The sequence below is a fragment of the Silurus meridionalis genome, chromosome 29, assembly GCF_014805685.1.
Source record: "Silurus meridionalis isolate SWU-2019-XX chromosome 29, ASM1480568v1, whole genome shotgun sequence".
NCBI classification, from domain to species: domain Eukaryota; kingdom Metazoa; phylum Chordata; class Actinopteri; order Siluriformes; family Siluridae; genus Silurus; species Silurus meridionalis.
The window spans coordinates 8,556,250-8,573,657 of NC_060912.1; the positions used below are offsets into that span (position 1 = coordinate 8,556,250).

The window sequence follows — 17,408 nt, forward strand, 5'->3', positions numbered from 1 at the left end:
ATTAATGTGAATCATCACGCCGGAATAAACCGACGATCCAAAAAGAAAAAAATTAGTAAAGCAATCATTCAAAATATTTATCTCCATTTAGCAAATAATAAAATTATTGATGTCACAAAGTTCAAGAACCATTAGTATTCAGTGGGCAAATAAAATGGAAATTATTTCTACTAAATAAATAAGCCGGTGCAGATAGAGCGACCATGTAAAATGTAATAGGTGATGGTTATTGTCCAAATATAGTGGAGTCAAAAAGTAGACATTGAATCATAAATATTGTTGAGTAGAGAGTAAAAATTGCTTATGTATTTGATACTCAGTAAAACTCAAGTAACTCAAGTAACAATGTACATGTACTCAAATACTTTACACTGCTGTATACAATGCCATATATGACTATAGAGCCTTTACAAATAATAATAATAATAATAATAATAATACTGCAATAAAGTCTATTATAGTAGCAAACCGCCCACTATTAATATACATTTAGTCCATACATACACATATCCTGCACCTGACTGCATTTAAAGCAGCACAACATAAGCAGGACAAACACTTCTTCTTGCCTACACAGATAACATGAACCCCAGTGGCCTGAAATGCGACCGTTTGCAGTTAACGGCTACTCTGGACTTTTTAGAACACCATAAACATGTTAGGTCCATTTTATTGAAACTGTACTTTCATCCATTTTGTCCTAATCTGGTCGTTTTATGATAGATTAATGGTTTATATATATCTTTTTTGTGGTAGCATGAAAATCTAAAAAAAAACAACATTAAAAGCACAAATCCACTTTGAACTGCCAGCAATTTGCTTTACAACCACGTCCAAGACTCAAAATCAGAGTTCTTGGATTTTAGTGAAGAGTTTCCTGTTAAACGATTCATTGTTTTTGCCGATTAATCTATACAGATAGTTTTTCCAGGCTTCCGATCAGCTGTTATTAGGAAAGCGGCCTCTAGAGACAATTCAGTGACACTGCGTGCTGTTTATTTTTTACATGTGAGACTGCGTGCTGCACAGAGAGGGCTATACTATAATTATTAATTATGTATTTCATTTAGAACATTTTCGTGATTCAGTAGTTTTTTTTTTGTTTGTTTGTTTTTTTGTATTAAAGTTCAGTACTATTTTACATGGAGTGTTCTAGTGTCCATTTTTTTTTAAATATATTGATTGATTAATCAGTTATCAGCAAGTACAATCCAACCTAGCTATCGGTATCGGTGAAATCCACTATCGGTCGACTTCTCGTGTCAAATTAGTACTTTAGTCTATCAAGTTCTTTCACCTTCTCATTTTTACACATCATCTGTCCACAAAAATCAACTTTACACGCTTTAATTTAGCTTCATTCTCAGCAATCACGCTCATCATCTCATAGATCGGTACCTAGTAAAGTTGCCAAAATTAGTGCAACAGTGCGAGGAACAAAAAAAGGAAATAAAACATCACTGTGTTTTTTCTCTTAAACCTAATTACATCAGAGGAACAAATACATCACCAAAATACACTTCTTTAGCACCAGAATCACTAAACAAATCTAAAACATGGTATGTTTTAGAATACACATTTACTTTAATGCTAATCTGGGACAGCTTTACTGTGTGGATGTGGGTGTTACAGCGCCCCTAGTGGCACGGAACTTTCACTGCATGTCAGGTGTTTTTGGGTGTGTCAAGTTGTGTGCTGGTTGTCAAACAAGTTCTAGGTTTTCAGACATGGTGTGTTTCTGAGTTCCTGCTGAATTATTCAGTCATGTTTCCGGATATGAAGTTCTCCATTTGGTGTTTGTGTTGGATTTGTTGTGGTCGTTATGCCATCTCAAAAGATGCCAAGGTAGAATATACATATATTTACAACTTTTCTTTCCTGTGATTTTCACTGTTCTTTATACAATCTATTGTTTGTGTCAGGTGATTAGTGTGTGTGTTGTGTCAGGTGGTCAGCATGTAAATTCCTGTAGCAGGAAAAGCACCTGGTTTGCATGATGGTATTATTCAGATACATTTGACAATAATGATTGTAAAAAAATTCCTGTGTTCAAATATGGGTTGGATTGTAGGGTTGCCAGATTGGGTGAAAATCAACTGGTTTATATTGTTAGTTTATGTCCCCTTTCAAATTCTATTTATATTTACAGTATTTATCAGACGCCTTTATCCAGAGCGACTTATAATTAACTCGTTCATTCAAATGAGTAGTTAAGGGCCTTGCTCAAGGGCCCAGCATTTGAATTTGATCTCACAACCTTCTGATCAGAATTAAACACTGAGACACTGAAATAATATACAAGATCCATCATTAAAAATGACTTACGAATCGAAATCTCATGACAGCTGTTTACTTTTGTTCATATTATGATACCGTTACGCATGTAAGAAATTACAGTAAGAAATTAAGCATGTTTAACCAAGGCTACAGCCTGAAGTTCTTTATCCCCATTAAGAGCACACTGGAGGTACCATACAGTTTTGCCTACATTTGAAATCTTTGTCTGAAAGCACAACGTGTGCTTTTCACTCTTTCTGTTTTGTTGTTCAGCTATCGGGTTAGGGGCCTTGCTCAGGGGCCCAGGAGTGGCAGCATGGTGTGGCTGGAATTTGAACTCATGACCTTTGGATCCAAAGTTCAATGCCACTAAGCAACCAACTCGAAACCAGCTCTGTTGTAAAATAGCCAAAGAATCTTACGTTTTAGTCAGATCAAGAGAAATAAACTGATTTCATATCTGAAAGCATCAAGTAAAAAAAAAAAAAAAATGTTATGAATTCGGGTTCGTGTTGCCAAAAACTGCACACAAAAATGGACTTGTTTGTTGAAACAGGTGCATGTAAAAGATCTCACTTTCTATTATCTCTATCAGCTCAATCCTATTATTACTGAGGAGCAGTTGCTGTGGATGGGCGGCGGAGCCGGGAACGTGCACACATACCGGATTCCCCTTCTCAGCTTCACCCCGCGTGGACATCTGGTGGCGTTCGCAGAGGCTCGAAAAACATCCTCGACTGACATGGAGGCCAAATTTATAGCCATGCGGCGCTCCACAGATAAAGGTGTGTTATCCAGTGTAGCCTCTCTCACCAATATAAAGTCGTCATCCTGTGTTAATGGTCTCTTCTGCTTTAGGAGCTACATGGTCTCCAACTTCCTTTATAGTGGATGATGGGTTTCACACTGATGGCTCAAACTTAGGCTCTGTTGTTGTGGATGAAGAAACAGGATCCCTGATGTTGATCTATTCTCTGTGCTTCTACCGCTATAAATGCAGCCCTTCGAGCACCATGTTAATAGAAAGTCTGGATGATGGTGTGACTTGGAGCGCTCCTCGAAATCTCTCCGTCCAACTTGGGGTCAAGAGCTTCATCCCAGGACCAGGATTTGGCATTCAGGTACCATCTCTAGGTCTTGCTTTTGGGCAATTTTGTGTCAGTCGTTATTATTGCAATGAAAAATCTCTTTTTTTTTACACTAACAGAAGCATTATCCTCCTGCGAAGGGCGTTTGGTGGTTTGCGGTCACGGCACCATCGAGGGCGACGGGGTTTTCTGTATCCTGAGCGACGATCACGGGCGCACCTGGAGGAACGGAGGTTCTCTGAAGAGCATTCCTTATAACCAGCCCAAACAGAAAGAAGACTTCAACCCTGATGAGTGTCAGGTATGAACATTAGATATTTGTCCAGAGATATAAAGTGTATCTGTAAATCATACTTGAGTTAAACTCCATTACAAGTCACCAATTTCAAAATGATATGAGTAAAAGTCTTCTATCTGATTCGAACAGCATTTGAGTATTTGACTTGTATTGGACTCAAGGATGCAATAATTCTCCTAGAAAAAGCCCAAAACTGTGGATTTGTGAGGTTTCATTTCCTAAAATACAAATCGAATTGTACACCTCGACACCGCGTTAACCATCAACACGCTTCAAACACGTGGGTCAAAAAAATACAACCTAGTAAAGCAATCTTTTAAAAAAAGTTAATTAACAAATACAATTACCGTATCATGTCACAAAGAACTATTAGTATTCAGTGGATAAATAAAATGTAAGTAAATTATTTTAGATAAAGGAAAAACGAATATTTAGCGCGCAAGTGAAGTTTTTATTCAACAAAAGCTGTTTTTTGGGAATTCAGCTTTTTTTGGACTGAAAATGAAGCCAGCAGAGTCAAAAAGTCGCTCACAGACAACAGATGCGTGTAGGAAAGAGTCAAGTCTTAATGACACGTTCAACAGAGGTGCAAAATGTAATAGTATGTAAAAAGTGTATACATTTATGATTCAGTGTAGTTGAGTAGATTGTAAAAGTTGCTTATATCTTTGTCTGTAAAACTAAAAAGCAACCTAATGACTTGATTACTTAAGTAAAATTTGAAGTGAATTTACTCAAATAATGTACTCAAATTTCTTATTTGGAAGTGAACATCTGAATCATTGTCATAGATAAATGACCACCTTTTTTATTCAACCCCTGATTAAGTCATGGTTTGTAGTTTGTGATTAGCTACATGACATTTTAGCCTGTTGTCTTTTTGTTCTCACATTGGATGATGTTCCTCCTTTCGAGTATCGCTTCCTCATTCCTGTCTTTCTGATCTTCTTCGGGAGCTGTTTCTTGCACATTAGCGAACGATTTCGTGATTTCTCTAAAGCTGTGCTACGACTGGAGCTTCCACACAGCAACCAAAAAAGCATTTCTATTTTTAATGGGATGAGTTTGAATCCTTACAACTAAATCACAGCTATACATGATCAACATTCGGCCATGTTTTTTTAGGTGGGAGGTGCAAACTCCAATAACTGGAGATGCACTAACCAATCACGGGCATTTGTAAGCTTATAAATGTATAAAAGGGCAGACAGTACTTCTCTCTAACGTGTTATTTTGCCTTGAAAAATGTGCCTGGCTGATTTCACATTTACGTTATTCTCTCACTCTGATGTTGGTTTCATCACTAGCTGGTGGAGCTGCAGGACGGCAACATCGTGATTAATGTACGGAACCAGAACAGATACCACTGCCACTGCAGGATGGTGGTACGGAGCCTGGACGGAGGAGAAACTCTGCCTGTGGAAGAGCTGAAGTTTGACCACGTTTTGGTGGATCCTGTGGTGGCGGCTGGAGCTCTGCAAAAGGATGGACTGCTGTACTTCAGCAACCCGGCCAACTCCCAGAGAAGTGAGTGAAAAGGGTATTAAATGTCAAATTGTGACGTCTAGACGACTGGGTCTTGGACAGTTATAGGACAGTTCCATGTCTGCCATAGAACTGTTCTATAACTGTCCAAGACCCAGTCGTCTAGACGTCACAATTTGTCAAACTCGCTCAATTCCATACTCTCGTGCATTTTTCCTGCTTCTAACACATCAACTTTGAATACAAAATCTTTACTTGCTGCCTGATAAATCCCACTCACTAACAGATGCCATGATGAAGAGATAATCAGTGTTTTTCACTTCACCAGTCATAATGTTATCATGTCAATGTTACGCCTGATCGGTGTATATAACGAGAGAATGGACGCTTTCAGAGAGAAACATTATTTTCTGATGTCTTCCTGTTGTTTCTGTTCTTCAGGGGTGAATCTGACTCTGCGCTGGTCTCTGTCTAATGGCAACTCGTGGGAGAAGAAGACATTTCAGATCTGGCCAGGTCCGAGCGGTTATTCCTGTTTGACATCTGTCAAAGATGACAAGAAACACATTTTTGTCATTTATGAAAAAGGCCATAAAGACTATTATGAGACCATCTCTTTGGCAAAAATCAGTCTGTATGGTGGCTTGTAGAAGCCCTGCTTCAGAACTCAACATTACTAGAGTGCAAATGTAAATGCAAATACATGACGACTCGACTGGATTTGGTCTTCACCAGGGATTATTATTTCTCATTTTTCATCTGAAAGAGTGAAGTGAAGAATTGACTGTGGTCCACTGCTGCTCTGGCACATCTCTACAAACTTCCTGCCAATCACACACAAACCTGTAACATCTCACTTGCTTTAGATGTTAATTATAGACAAAATTATAATATTTTTAGGATTTTATCAGTCTCAATTTTAGCCTTCAGTAAAAAATTATAATAAAAACAATAAAATCTTCCCCCAAATAATTCATATTTACTAAAATCGAAGCACGAAACAAATCACTGTCGAGGAAATGACTGTTTACAGCTATAACACGGAACAAACTTTCTTATCTTAAATGTTCCACAACATCAAATCGAACTATAGTGTAATATATTATAATAACTGTGTTTTCCTATAAAAATAAAGTCGCGTGTGATTGTGATTTGTACTGTTTAACTGCTTAATTAACATGAAGGTGTACAGTGATCAATATTAAAACTATGAAATGTATTTAATGTGTATTTGAAGATGATTCAGAATGAAAGAAAAGTCAGAATAATCGTCGCTTGATGCCGGTGTCGTTAAACCAGGAATAAACAAAGTAAACAAAAAAGAATAAATAATAATTATAATTAATCATAATAATAATATATATATATATATATATATATATATATATATATATATATATATATATATATAATTTATTTAATTTTTTAATTAATTTATTTTTTATTTATTTATATATTTACATATAAATGTAAAGAAGCTGGGGTCAGAGCATAGGCTCAGCCATGTTACAGCACCCTGAAGCACAAAAGGGTTTAAGGGCTTTGCTAAAGGGCCCTGAAAGTGGCAGTTGGGCAATAATGGGTCTTGAACCCGTGACCTTCCGATCAGTAACCCATTAATCACTAATGCTTCATAGACAACCTAGTGCTTTAGTGATTAAATGAAATATATCATTTTGGGATTTATTTCACTGATTTTATTTATTTGACTCTATTTGATTTACACTTGCCACATCTCAGGTTGTCTCTCTACTTACCACATTCGAAAGTTTCGTGAGTTCTTTGCTTGTAATTGCTTAAACGTCACATGATCTCATTCTCAACACTGAAAGCACCACTTCATCTTCTCCGTTCCATAAAACGGTTCAGCTCCTGTTCTGCGCTACTGCTGAAACACTGAAAAGAAACCCATCTACATATCCACACATCTGTTATTTATCAGTGCTGCATGCATGCAGACAAGAATAGCATTATTTAAGCTTATTGGGAGTGTGAAGGGTTCTTTTGTCCTGCAGACTGTCTCTTGAGTAACTCTGTGGTTTGTGCTGGTGCAAGTACAGGCTCGGGTGCATGGCCCCATTGTTCTGTGTTCTGTGTAACATATATCTGTAGCCAATAAAGAAATGCTTTGGACACATTTACTAGTGGTGAAAGTATAAAATTTGAGGTAGTCAAATAAAAAAAACATTTTGGAAACACATTGGAGTATCTTGAACTTTCAATAGACCTGATTCAAAGAATTTAAGGTTTAATCAATGGATTCTAGGTTGGCAATCAGGATCGTTATTATTATTATTATTATTATTATTATTATTATTATTATTATTTATAATAGATAAGTATAATATTTTTTTTGTAAATCCTACATTGAATAAAGCTTTTAACAGTACTGTAAAAATGCTCCATTGCATAAAGTGAACTCGGTGAAAAGTCAAGACAAAGTGCGAATTTGTTTACTGTTGATGGTGATTTGACACAACATGCTGAACTCAAGGTTCATGAGAACTTCCTGATTTTCTGAGTCTCAATTTGCCTCTTATGACGTCACAAAGCGTCTGTATGCAGTGGTTTTAGACCTAAAAGGAGCACAATGTCGCTATCTTGTGGCACGATCGCGTCATTTAGGTGTAAGTGATGTTAAATGAAAGTAAAGAGCATTTTATGATAACTTTTTAAGGAGTATCAGGCAAACTTTATCCATCCATCCATCCATCCATCCATCTATCTATCTATCTATCTATCTATCTATCTATCTATCTATCTATCTATCTATCTATCTAGGACATTTGGCCATACAGTAAGTGTATTGTTTAATTTAGTAATAATAATAATAATAATAATAATAATAATAATAATAATTTATCCTCTTGTTTACTGTGATCTTTTAAATTAAACTATAATTAGTTTTCTTCTTGTACTTTGTTGTATGTCCTCTCCCTCACCTTGATGCTCCCATGTGACAAAGTAAGGGCTCAGGGCAAAATATGTGTGTGTGTGTGTGTGTGTGTGTGTGTGTGTTTTGATCATTCTGTTTGGCCTAAGTTAAGTAAAGGGCGTTGCTCTTTTTTTGTTCCTTCACGCATTGTGACATTCTGTTGTTTAGCTTTCTCAATTGCCCATGTTTTGCATGATCACGAGACAATGATCTTATGTATTCATAAAAGACAAGGACAGGTTTCACACACACACACACACACACACACACACACACACACACAGAACCCTGAGAATAACTGAACATTAAACCTCTACAACTGTGATGAATGAATATTTGGTGTCACCCAGATGAGGATGGATTCTCTTTCCAGTCTGGTTCCTCTCAAGGTTTCTTCTGTATACCATCTCAGGGAGATTTTCCTCACAGGTCACCACTGTCACCACTGCTTCAATCGTCATTTATTAATTTATAAGCAGTGAACTTATAAATTCCTTCATAAACTTATACACTAATAACTATTATTCTGTAAAGCTGCTTTGGGACAAAATTCACTGTTAAAACACTAAACAAATAAAACTATCTATCTATCTATCTATCTATCTATCTATCTATCTATCTATCTATATATCTGTCTGTCTGTCTGTCTGTATGTCTTCCATCCATCTATCTATCTATCTATCTATCTATCTATCTATCTATCTATCTATCTATCTATCTATCTATCTATCTATCTGTATTTCTGTCTGTCTGTCTGTCTCTATGTCTTCCATCCATCCATCCATCCTTCTATCTATCTATCTATCTATCTATCTATCTATCTATCTATCTATCTATCTATCTATAATTTAAAGTATATTATACCACTCCGACTCCGCCCCCTTCCCCACCCATGTCCCGCCCCTTTCCCCGCCCCTCTCTGCGCTACAGCTTCAGTAGCCGTTGACGGCTCTTGTAGTTGACGGATCGATTTACACCTCAATAATATATATATTTTTTTCCCTTTTTCATTTATTTTTTTTTTGGGGAAAAAAAAAAAGGAATACAAGTGAGTTTTGACCGCACACACCTCCGTTTCCAGTGATCCCAATCCGGGCAATAATAACTGTATTCTTCTTCTTCTTGAGGTTTGTTGCTGCGGTGTGGATCAGGACTGTAGGACTCAGTTTACTCCACATATTCATCACATAATCCTGCTATTACAACCTCGAGACGAGTCGGAACGAGACCAGGTCAGTAACCCGGCTTTTCTTTATCACTCCACTTTATTTCTCACCAAATTACTGCTCTTCTCCGTGTGTGTGTCTGTGGGGGGGGGATGCTAACCTAGCGCACAGCTAGCTCGAGTTAGCTACACAGAACCTACACTTCATACCTACATGTTCGCCGTGTTATAAAAGAAATATAAATATTATAAGTATATATATGTGTATATTTATATGTATGTACGGTGATCTTAATGGTAGTTAAGTCGTTCCTATGTACACTGTATGTCCCCTGGTCGTACCTTAGCATAACATTGGGACAGATTTCAACATGTCCACATATACACATTAAAATATATAAATTATAGTATAAATAACGCGTTTAGGGTTTTTAATTGTATTAAAAACGAGTGTATGTGAGTTTGTATGTGTTAAAAACCTCCACTCGGTGGTTTGTTAGCCGGAATGCTAACTCTCCAGAAACCTAACTCCGCTTAGGACTCGTACAATACTCCGATTTACACTCGGAAATGCTAAACGAGTTGTTGAATGTCGTTTTAAATGCGTATTTTGAGGAGTAATACAAAAAACGGGGTCAAATAATCAAATACAGGAGCGTCACGGACACTTAGCTCCGATGCTAACGGCCTTCGCCGGAGTGGCCGCCATTTTGTTTTTTTGTTCTTGTACGCGAGCGCTAACGCACGACTTGTATTTCCGACAATAATAACACCAAACATTCTTATAATCACGTGAAAAACGTGTGTAAATACACGTCTGTTTATTCACCACTTCGTGACTTTTTTTTTTTACACCTGTATGTATTCGTGTGTGGGAACAGAACAAGTCGTACACATACCCCCCCTAAAAAATGTCGTCTCGGCTAATACAAATCCCTGGTGTCGGGTTTCTGTTTAGCCAGAGATTATTTATTACGTGTTTATTAAACAAATACATGATAATCATCTTAAAATATATTTAATTAATTACAATATTGGTTTTATTTTCAAACATTGCTGCTTTTTTTTTTTAACCGTAAAGAGGCCTAACTAGCTAGCGGAGAGATGCTAACACAGTCTGTAGCATTTACACCATTTATTTCGTAATTTTTTTTTATTTTGAGTTTTTTGTATTTATTTGGTTTTTCACCAATGTTAAAAAAACAAACGTAAATGTTCTTCTTTCGCGTATGGTGTCGGTTCCGTTTACGTTAGCTTGTGGCTAAGCTACACGGGTTAGGCCTTGAGATCCTTATAAACCACGACGTGTTTCGGGATTATTTTGTTTTTGTTTTTTAGTGTTTATTAATTTATCAGCATCGTTTTATGAACCTAATGATGCCGAATTAAAGGTTGTAATCCTCCGGGTTGGTAGCGGTGTGTTGACGCTCCACGGTGCTGATGGCGCTTTTCTGTAGTTCTGTTGCGGTTTGATGTTTCTTGGCGGTATAATCCACGGGTCACGATATTAATCGACCGATTATCGACCTTACAAACACACAGCGTGGTGGTGGAAATACTTTATATACTGCACACATACACACAAATGTCTACTTATTCTCATACTATCGTTTATTGTAACGCTTTTAGTATACTTTTTATGCCTTGTGCTGCTGCAATGCGTGTTTTTCCCCCCAAAGATGAATAGCGATCTATCTATCAAATAGACAGATGGATGGATAGACACACAGATTAAGAGTGAGATTGTTGGTCGTTTGTTAAGATGTAAACGAACAGATTTGCACGCGATTGTGTTCGTTTGGCAAAAATCTCACAAATCCTGTGTCCGATTCACGATTAATGTGAACGTAATCGGTTTCTATAGAAATGGATTATGTCGAGTTAAGATAAAGGTCACTGGTTTAGGACCCGAGTGCCCCATCGAGGAGTTTAATCGTGTTCTGACTCTGAGTGGAGCGACGCTGTGTAAACGCTGTCGTTGCGTAACCCGACACGCTTTAGTGTACACACTGAACTGAATCTGTGTGGGATTTTTATTGGTGAGCAGAGAAACTCGCACCATCAACCCCGGTGTTGCCATGGCTGCGGCTTCCCTCTCGCCCCCCCCTTCTCAGCGCGCGCACACACACACACACACACACACACACACTCGCATGCATAGGGACATCAGTTATAATGCATCACCATGGCAACCACATCTGTCCGGTCTTTGCGAAAGTCACATGTTCCTGTACGTTCACATCACACAAGCTGCAAATGGTGTGGGATTTTTAATCCCTGCACCTTCGCCTTCTTTTTCTATCTCTCTTCATAGTTTCAGGTGCTCCAAAGCGTAGGGATTTTTTTAGTTTTTCTCTCCGGTTTACAGGCAAAATCCGAAATCGCATGTTTGTTTTTCACGTTTGGGGAGAGAGCTTATGCCACATTGTTGTAGGATATCATGACATGTTCGTTCCTTCATTAAAGAATAATACAAGTCTGGAAAAAGTTTTTTTTTATAAACAGCTCAGGGAGAAAATGAAACGTCTCGGATTGAAGAATTAGTCGAGCCGAATTAGTGCGAAACTCACGTGTTGCTCGAGCCTGTGATCGGTGTATCAACAAAAGGCACGATTTCTTTCTTTTCTTTTTCCTGGTGCACGGATTAGTTGATCGCGGCTGCAGTATGTTTTCGAGACGGCCGTCTCGTTCGTTTGCTATTTTGAGTTCTGGGATTATTAAAATCGTAGGATTACGTTTGCTTGTCTGAAGGGAACGTGCATGATTCGATTTAAGCACGTGTCTTTGACTCACTATATAAATACAGCAATGCGCCACGTGATAACGCTTTCGTTTAATACGTCTGTTCTGGTATGGGCAGTTATAAACCCTGTCGTAGTTGTGAGATTAGATTGATGGCCAAAATTCAAATTTAGCTTGTAAACATATATATATATATATATATATATATATATATATACACACACACACACACACATGAATTAAACAGAATGGATGGATGGGTGTGTGTGACAGAAGTACAGATTAAAGTGGCTCAGTGTGTTGTAATTGTTATAAAGTGTTCATGTGCTGGTATAAACAACAAAAAAGTATATGTATGTAAATTTATATTATGTATATAATTATATAATAGGAATAGAACGCATTGTAAAGCAAAGCAAGAGCATTCTGATGTTATGAATGGGGTTTGATAATCATGAGTGAATCCAAGATTAAATTAAAGCAACAGCAGACATGGAGACACCAGAGAACAGGCGCCTGGACCTGTATTTAAGCCTTTTAGTCCCTCATGGTGGAGAACGTTTGTCTAACACTTCGGGGGTGGAGGGAAAGCCCAGACTCGTTGGGTCGAGAGCTGGTGGATTTTCTTGGACATAGGATCGGACCGAAATCATTTTTCATCCCCATTCAAGCAATTCAGTGAGCTCTTGTGGAAGAGACCACACCCATGAGCATCATCAGAAACGTTTTCATTTCCATCAGTCAGGCGCTTGTGTTTATTTGCACCTCCAAGAATACTGAAAAGAAGAGACCTACCTCTAGACAGCAAAAAGTATTTTGACTGTGTATTATGACTTTCTCAACCTGGATGTAAACAATCAACTTTATTTCTCGCAATTCCAACTTTTTTTTTAACTACTTGTTGACGTTAAGAGACCCGTCTTATATTCTCTTGTACTTCTTATCCGATTTATTTGATTAATTGGGGGATTAATTGGTAAAATGCATGAATAATGAAATGATCGATAAGCACAGCCCTACACTGCAGTATATAATTTATACTTATACGCATTAGGTAATTGTACGTGTTATTATACGCATTTCGAAACGTGTGTAATTGTATGCGTAATAACGTCCTAAACGTTTTGCGGTTTGGCTGAACTTTATTACTTTATTAGGGAAACCTGTTCATTCTCATTAACAGTCCAGGATCTTTTATGCGATTCGAGACTTGTTTATTCAGTTGCTGATGCAGCAATTTTGATTTATGAGGAGCTGTGTAACCAGCCATGGCATGATCACGTGTAGCAAGTTACTGTCATCACACACACACACACACACACACACACACACACACACACACACACACACACACACACACACACACACCTTTATATATGTGTGTCTCAGCTGCACCACTGAACTCTAACATGCACTTTTAGTTTTTTGCTTTTCTTGTTTTTTTGCTTATGAATCCTCCTGCAACCCCGCTGTAATAATCTCACTCTGTACTCATCCGATCTCACCGTTTCGTCACGTCCTGCATTAACATTCAGTCTGCCTGAAGCTCCAGCATCCACCCTAATAATGCCTTTCTTTTAGTCACTTAGAGCTTTGATGCCTAGGTGTCTTCTACATACCACAAAGATGGTTAAATCTAGTCCATCTGTCATTAACTTCACTCGTTTTCTCTTTCCTTCTCCACCCTCTTTAATTTGTCACCTGTCTGTTAAAGCAGCCGTCTGTGAAAGTACAGACGATCAACACCGTGTTATTAATGTGCTTCCCAGACATAATTAAAAGCCGCCGATTCATGAGCTGATGTTCCTTTGCATCGAAGTTGATCCTGGCTTTCTCTCTTTTTGCGTGTCTGCCAGTCTCAGGGCTCACCATACTCAATGAGCGTGCAGCGCAATGTCAGAGCGCTCTGGGCAAACAGCAAAGGGGAAGGATGGCAAAACCAAGTATGCGTCTCTCAACCTGTTTGATACCTACAAAGGAAAGAGCCTTGAAGTACAGAAGCCTGTTGGTGAGTATTTTTTTTTTTATAATTATTATAATTTTTTTTTTGTACGATCACATCTCAGACCAGAGGTTTTTCTGTCTCTGTATGCTGAATGCAAGACGAAGCCCCACTTGAGCTCGAATATAATTTGTGTATAAATACAAACAGCCTGACTATCTGACCATCTTGTCCTGGATTCCTGGGCTCCTGCTTTGTCCACCTCCGATCCTTCCTTCTGTCCTCGAACAGGAGGTCGATTAAATTGAGTCTCACTGCTTTTGCTCGGTTTAGGTTTCAGTTCGCGTCCTCGGGTGTAAAAGAGATACCTGTGGCTTTCACCGTGGCCTTCGTTCAGGGTGGTAGTTTTTCTGTCGAGCGTCAGGTGTGCAATCCGGCACACGATCTACATGACCGCAATGAACTCGCTAAAGAGTCCTCAGGAGATTTGGTCCAAAACTGCTTCAGCCAGTCGATTATCAGATGGTCGTGTGTTTACGGGTTTACGCAAATCCGTAAAAAAAAAAAAAAAAAAATATCTAAAAAGTTCACCTCTGAATACGACCAGTTTCGTTTGTGTGATTAATGTGTGTATATATAGAAGAGTCCCCGATTTATAATTTAGATGCGTTTCAAAATATCGTCAAGATATGGTCTAGCCTATGCAGGAGTCTTATGGATGGTGATCAGTATGCGGTAGTATACCGTAATTTGTTAATTTACAGTACATAATTTAGCAAAACGGAGCAATTCACACAACTGAATTGTATAAACTATTCAGTATATAAATGTATGTATATGTTTTCCTGCTGCGCTCCTCATCCACCACAGCCATGACCAGGATACGTGGATACTATATGCGAGATGAGCCGGTCGTCAATGTGAATTTGGAACGATTGACAGTTGCGTAGATGTTTTGAGATCGCTAGTTATTAACTCTCCAAAAGACATCCCATCCTCTACCACCAATCCAAGATCTTCACATGGTTTTATGACAGTGGGATCTGGAACTGTAACGCAAGCTAGCCAAGAAGTGCTTGCTAATAAAAGATCAAACACCCGGAATATGTAGTTTGAGGGCTCATTATGGATACTGTATTGAGGAGAAATGAACACGACTAGACTAGAAGCATGCTGAAGCACTCTGCTGAGGGGCTTTGCCAGGTGTATAAAGTGTTAACATACTGAAGGCTTCTCCGTCCGAATGATTAAAAATGCTACAGGAAGCTTGGTGTGCTTGCTGATCATTTTCTTTTCATCTCAGCTCTCTTGTAATCTGACCCCCAGACATGGTGAACAGCTCTCTCTCTCTCTCTCTCTCTCTCTCTCTTTCTTTCTTTCTTTTTTTTTGTTTGGCTGTGCATCAGGCTTGTGACTCGTTTCAAAATGCCGTTTCCTTGCTGTGTACTGCTTGTACTTGTTCCAGCAGTAATTATCTTGTGTACCAAGTCACAACAGAGAGCTATAAATCCCTGAGCTGTAAACATGTGATGGAAAACATACTACTACTTCTTCTAACCTGCTCTCGTAATATCCTCTTAGTTGCCCCTCGTCATGGCTTGCAGTCTCTTGGTAAAGTTGCCTCTGCTCGGCGTATGCCCCCCCCTGCCAACCTGCCCAGTTTGAAGGCGGAGAACAAAGGCAACGACCCCAACGTCTCGCTCGTTCCCAAAGACGGCACAGGATGGGCAAGCAAGCCAGAATCAGCCGACCCAAAGAGGTAAGTCTGTTTAATTGTATAATATCGTATCGGAGTCGTTATTATTAAATTACTCTTAAAAACAACCTCCCGGGGGTCTTTTTTGTAATCGGGGCAGAAGTTTACTAGAGGATCGTCTTACAGTTTTTCCTCATAAACCGGGGGGCGAGAGATTAGAAAAAAACAGGGGATTACTGTATTTGCAAACCAGAACGAGCATTTCTCAAAACAATAAGTACAAACAGCACAGCACGACGGATTTTGTTGAAAAAAAGCCCGTAATTAAGTTCTCAAAAGTCTTTAGTTCATCTCTCGATAGTATTTGTGTAAATGAACGTCTCATCGCCAATCAGAATGACAAGGTTTTTTTGTTGTCATTGTTCACAAATGAGTCAAAACGTTTAGTCACATCACAGAATTTCTTCAGCACAAAGTTGCACATTACTTGGATGTGGGTTTTTTCCTGTACTAGTGTTCGTTCGGAAATTGCTATCCCGTCTTTACGCTCGCTAAGTTCACCTCTGACTTGTTTTAGAGAACCAGACGATCGTCTGACACATTTGCAAAAAAAGTTTCTTAGAAATTACATTATCGAGATTTTTGGGGGATTCTTTTTTTTTTTAATCAACCTGACAAACAAGATAATCTGACAATTGTAAATATACAATCAATTAAGGAAATGTACCGAAGCATTCAGTAGGTTGGACAAGTAGTTTCTGATCTGAAAAACGCTCCAATGCAACAAAGAAAAACTGGTCCTAGAGGGTTATAGAGGGTCATACACTATACAGACCTTGTTATTTTATTTTATTTTTTTATTAAGTGTCTGCGTGTGTGTGTTGAATGAGTTAAACCCTGATTTCTGCAGTGCGGTTCAAGCGTCCTCAAGCTTCCGTTTACATCAAACGCTTATTTTATTTTTTATTATTATTATTATATATATTTTTATATTCTTTTTGTTTTAACCCAAAACTCAATCCAGCTATTTTCTGAATGGAAGTAGGACTTAAATTTCTTTTTTTCTTTTTCTTTTTTTTAAATTAATTTTATAATTTTTTTTAATTTAAAATGTAATTTTTAAATTTATTATTAGTTTTTATATATATATATATATATATATATATATATATATATATATATATATATATATATATATATATATATATAAGCCTCAATCCAGCGATTTTCTAGATGGGATTAGGATTTAAAATGTTGGGTTTTTTTTTTTTTTTTTTTTTTTTTAATTATTATTATTTTTTTTTTTTTTTTTATGAACCCAAACCTCAATCCAGCAATTTTCTGGATTAGAATTATAATTGTATTAAATTTTTTTTTTTCTTTCCACTGATCTGATGTGTCCAGCCGAAAGGTGCTGATTTAATCGTTTTCTAATATATGTGATGAACCGCTCATTTTCAGTTAAAACAGAACCATTGACTCCTCATACATTTCATAATTGCAAATCACTTTGTTGGAAACACACAAGGTGCTGTTACAGGACATAATTAACAGAAATAAGTTCAGGATAGGTAGCAATCCATGGGTTTATTTATTTTTGTATTGCTGCATATTTCAAGAAAACCGAAACCAGTTGCTCAAAAGTTCCTCCCGACAACATTATTTATTTATTGCGTCTTATTTCAACATCTCGCTCCTTTCGCACTCGTCTGACGTGTGCCTCTTCTTACTCCCGCAGTACCGATGTATCGTCAGCACCGCAGCCGGAGTCGCAGCAGCC

The 17,408-nt window shown here is 37.8% G+C and overlaps 2 protein-coding genes across 2 annotated transcripts in view; both read left to right on the forward strand.

Annotated features, from left to right (window-relative positions):
* Positions 1–1,700: 1,700 nt before the first annotated feature.
* Positions 1,701–6,367, forward strand: LOC124382044 (sialidase-1-like). The gene is given in 7 exon segments (XM_046844131.1): positions 1,701–1,845; positions 2,873–3,062; positions 3,136–3,398; positions 3,485–3,497; positions 3,500–3,666; positions 4,971–5,190; positions 5,590–6,367. Coding segments are annotated over 7 exon segments (1,143 nt in total). The 5' UTR covers positions 1,701–1,764; the 3' UTR covers positions 5,799–6,367.
* Positions 6,368–8,993: 2,626 nt separating this feature from the next.
* Positions 8,994–17,408, forward strand: part of prrc2a (proline-rich coiled-coil 2A) — a 19,286-nt gene continuing 10,871 nt past the window's right edge. Inside the window, 5 exon segments of the mRNA XM_046843923.1 lie at positions 8,994–9,131; positions 9,211–9,315; positions 13,847–13,998; positions 15,514–15,691; positions 17,367–17,408. The exon segment at positions 17,367–17,408 is cut by the window's right edge and continues 55 nt beyond it. Coding sequence (XP_046699879.1) covers positions 13,884–13,998; positions 15,514–15,691; positions 17,367–17,408 — 335 coding nt within the window. The 5' untranslated portion in view covers positions 8,994–9,131; positions 9,211–9,315; positions 13,847–13,883.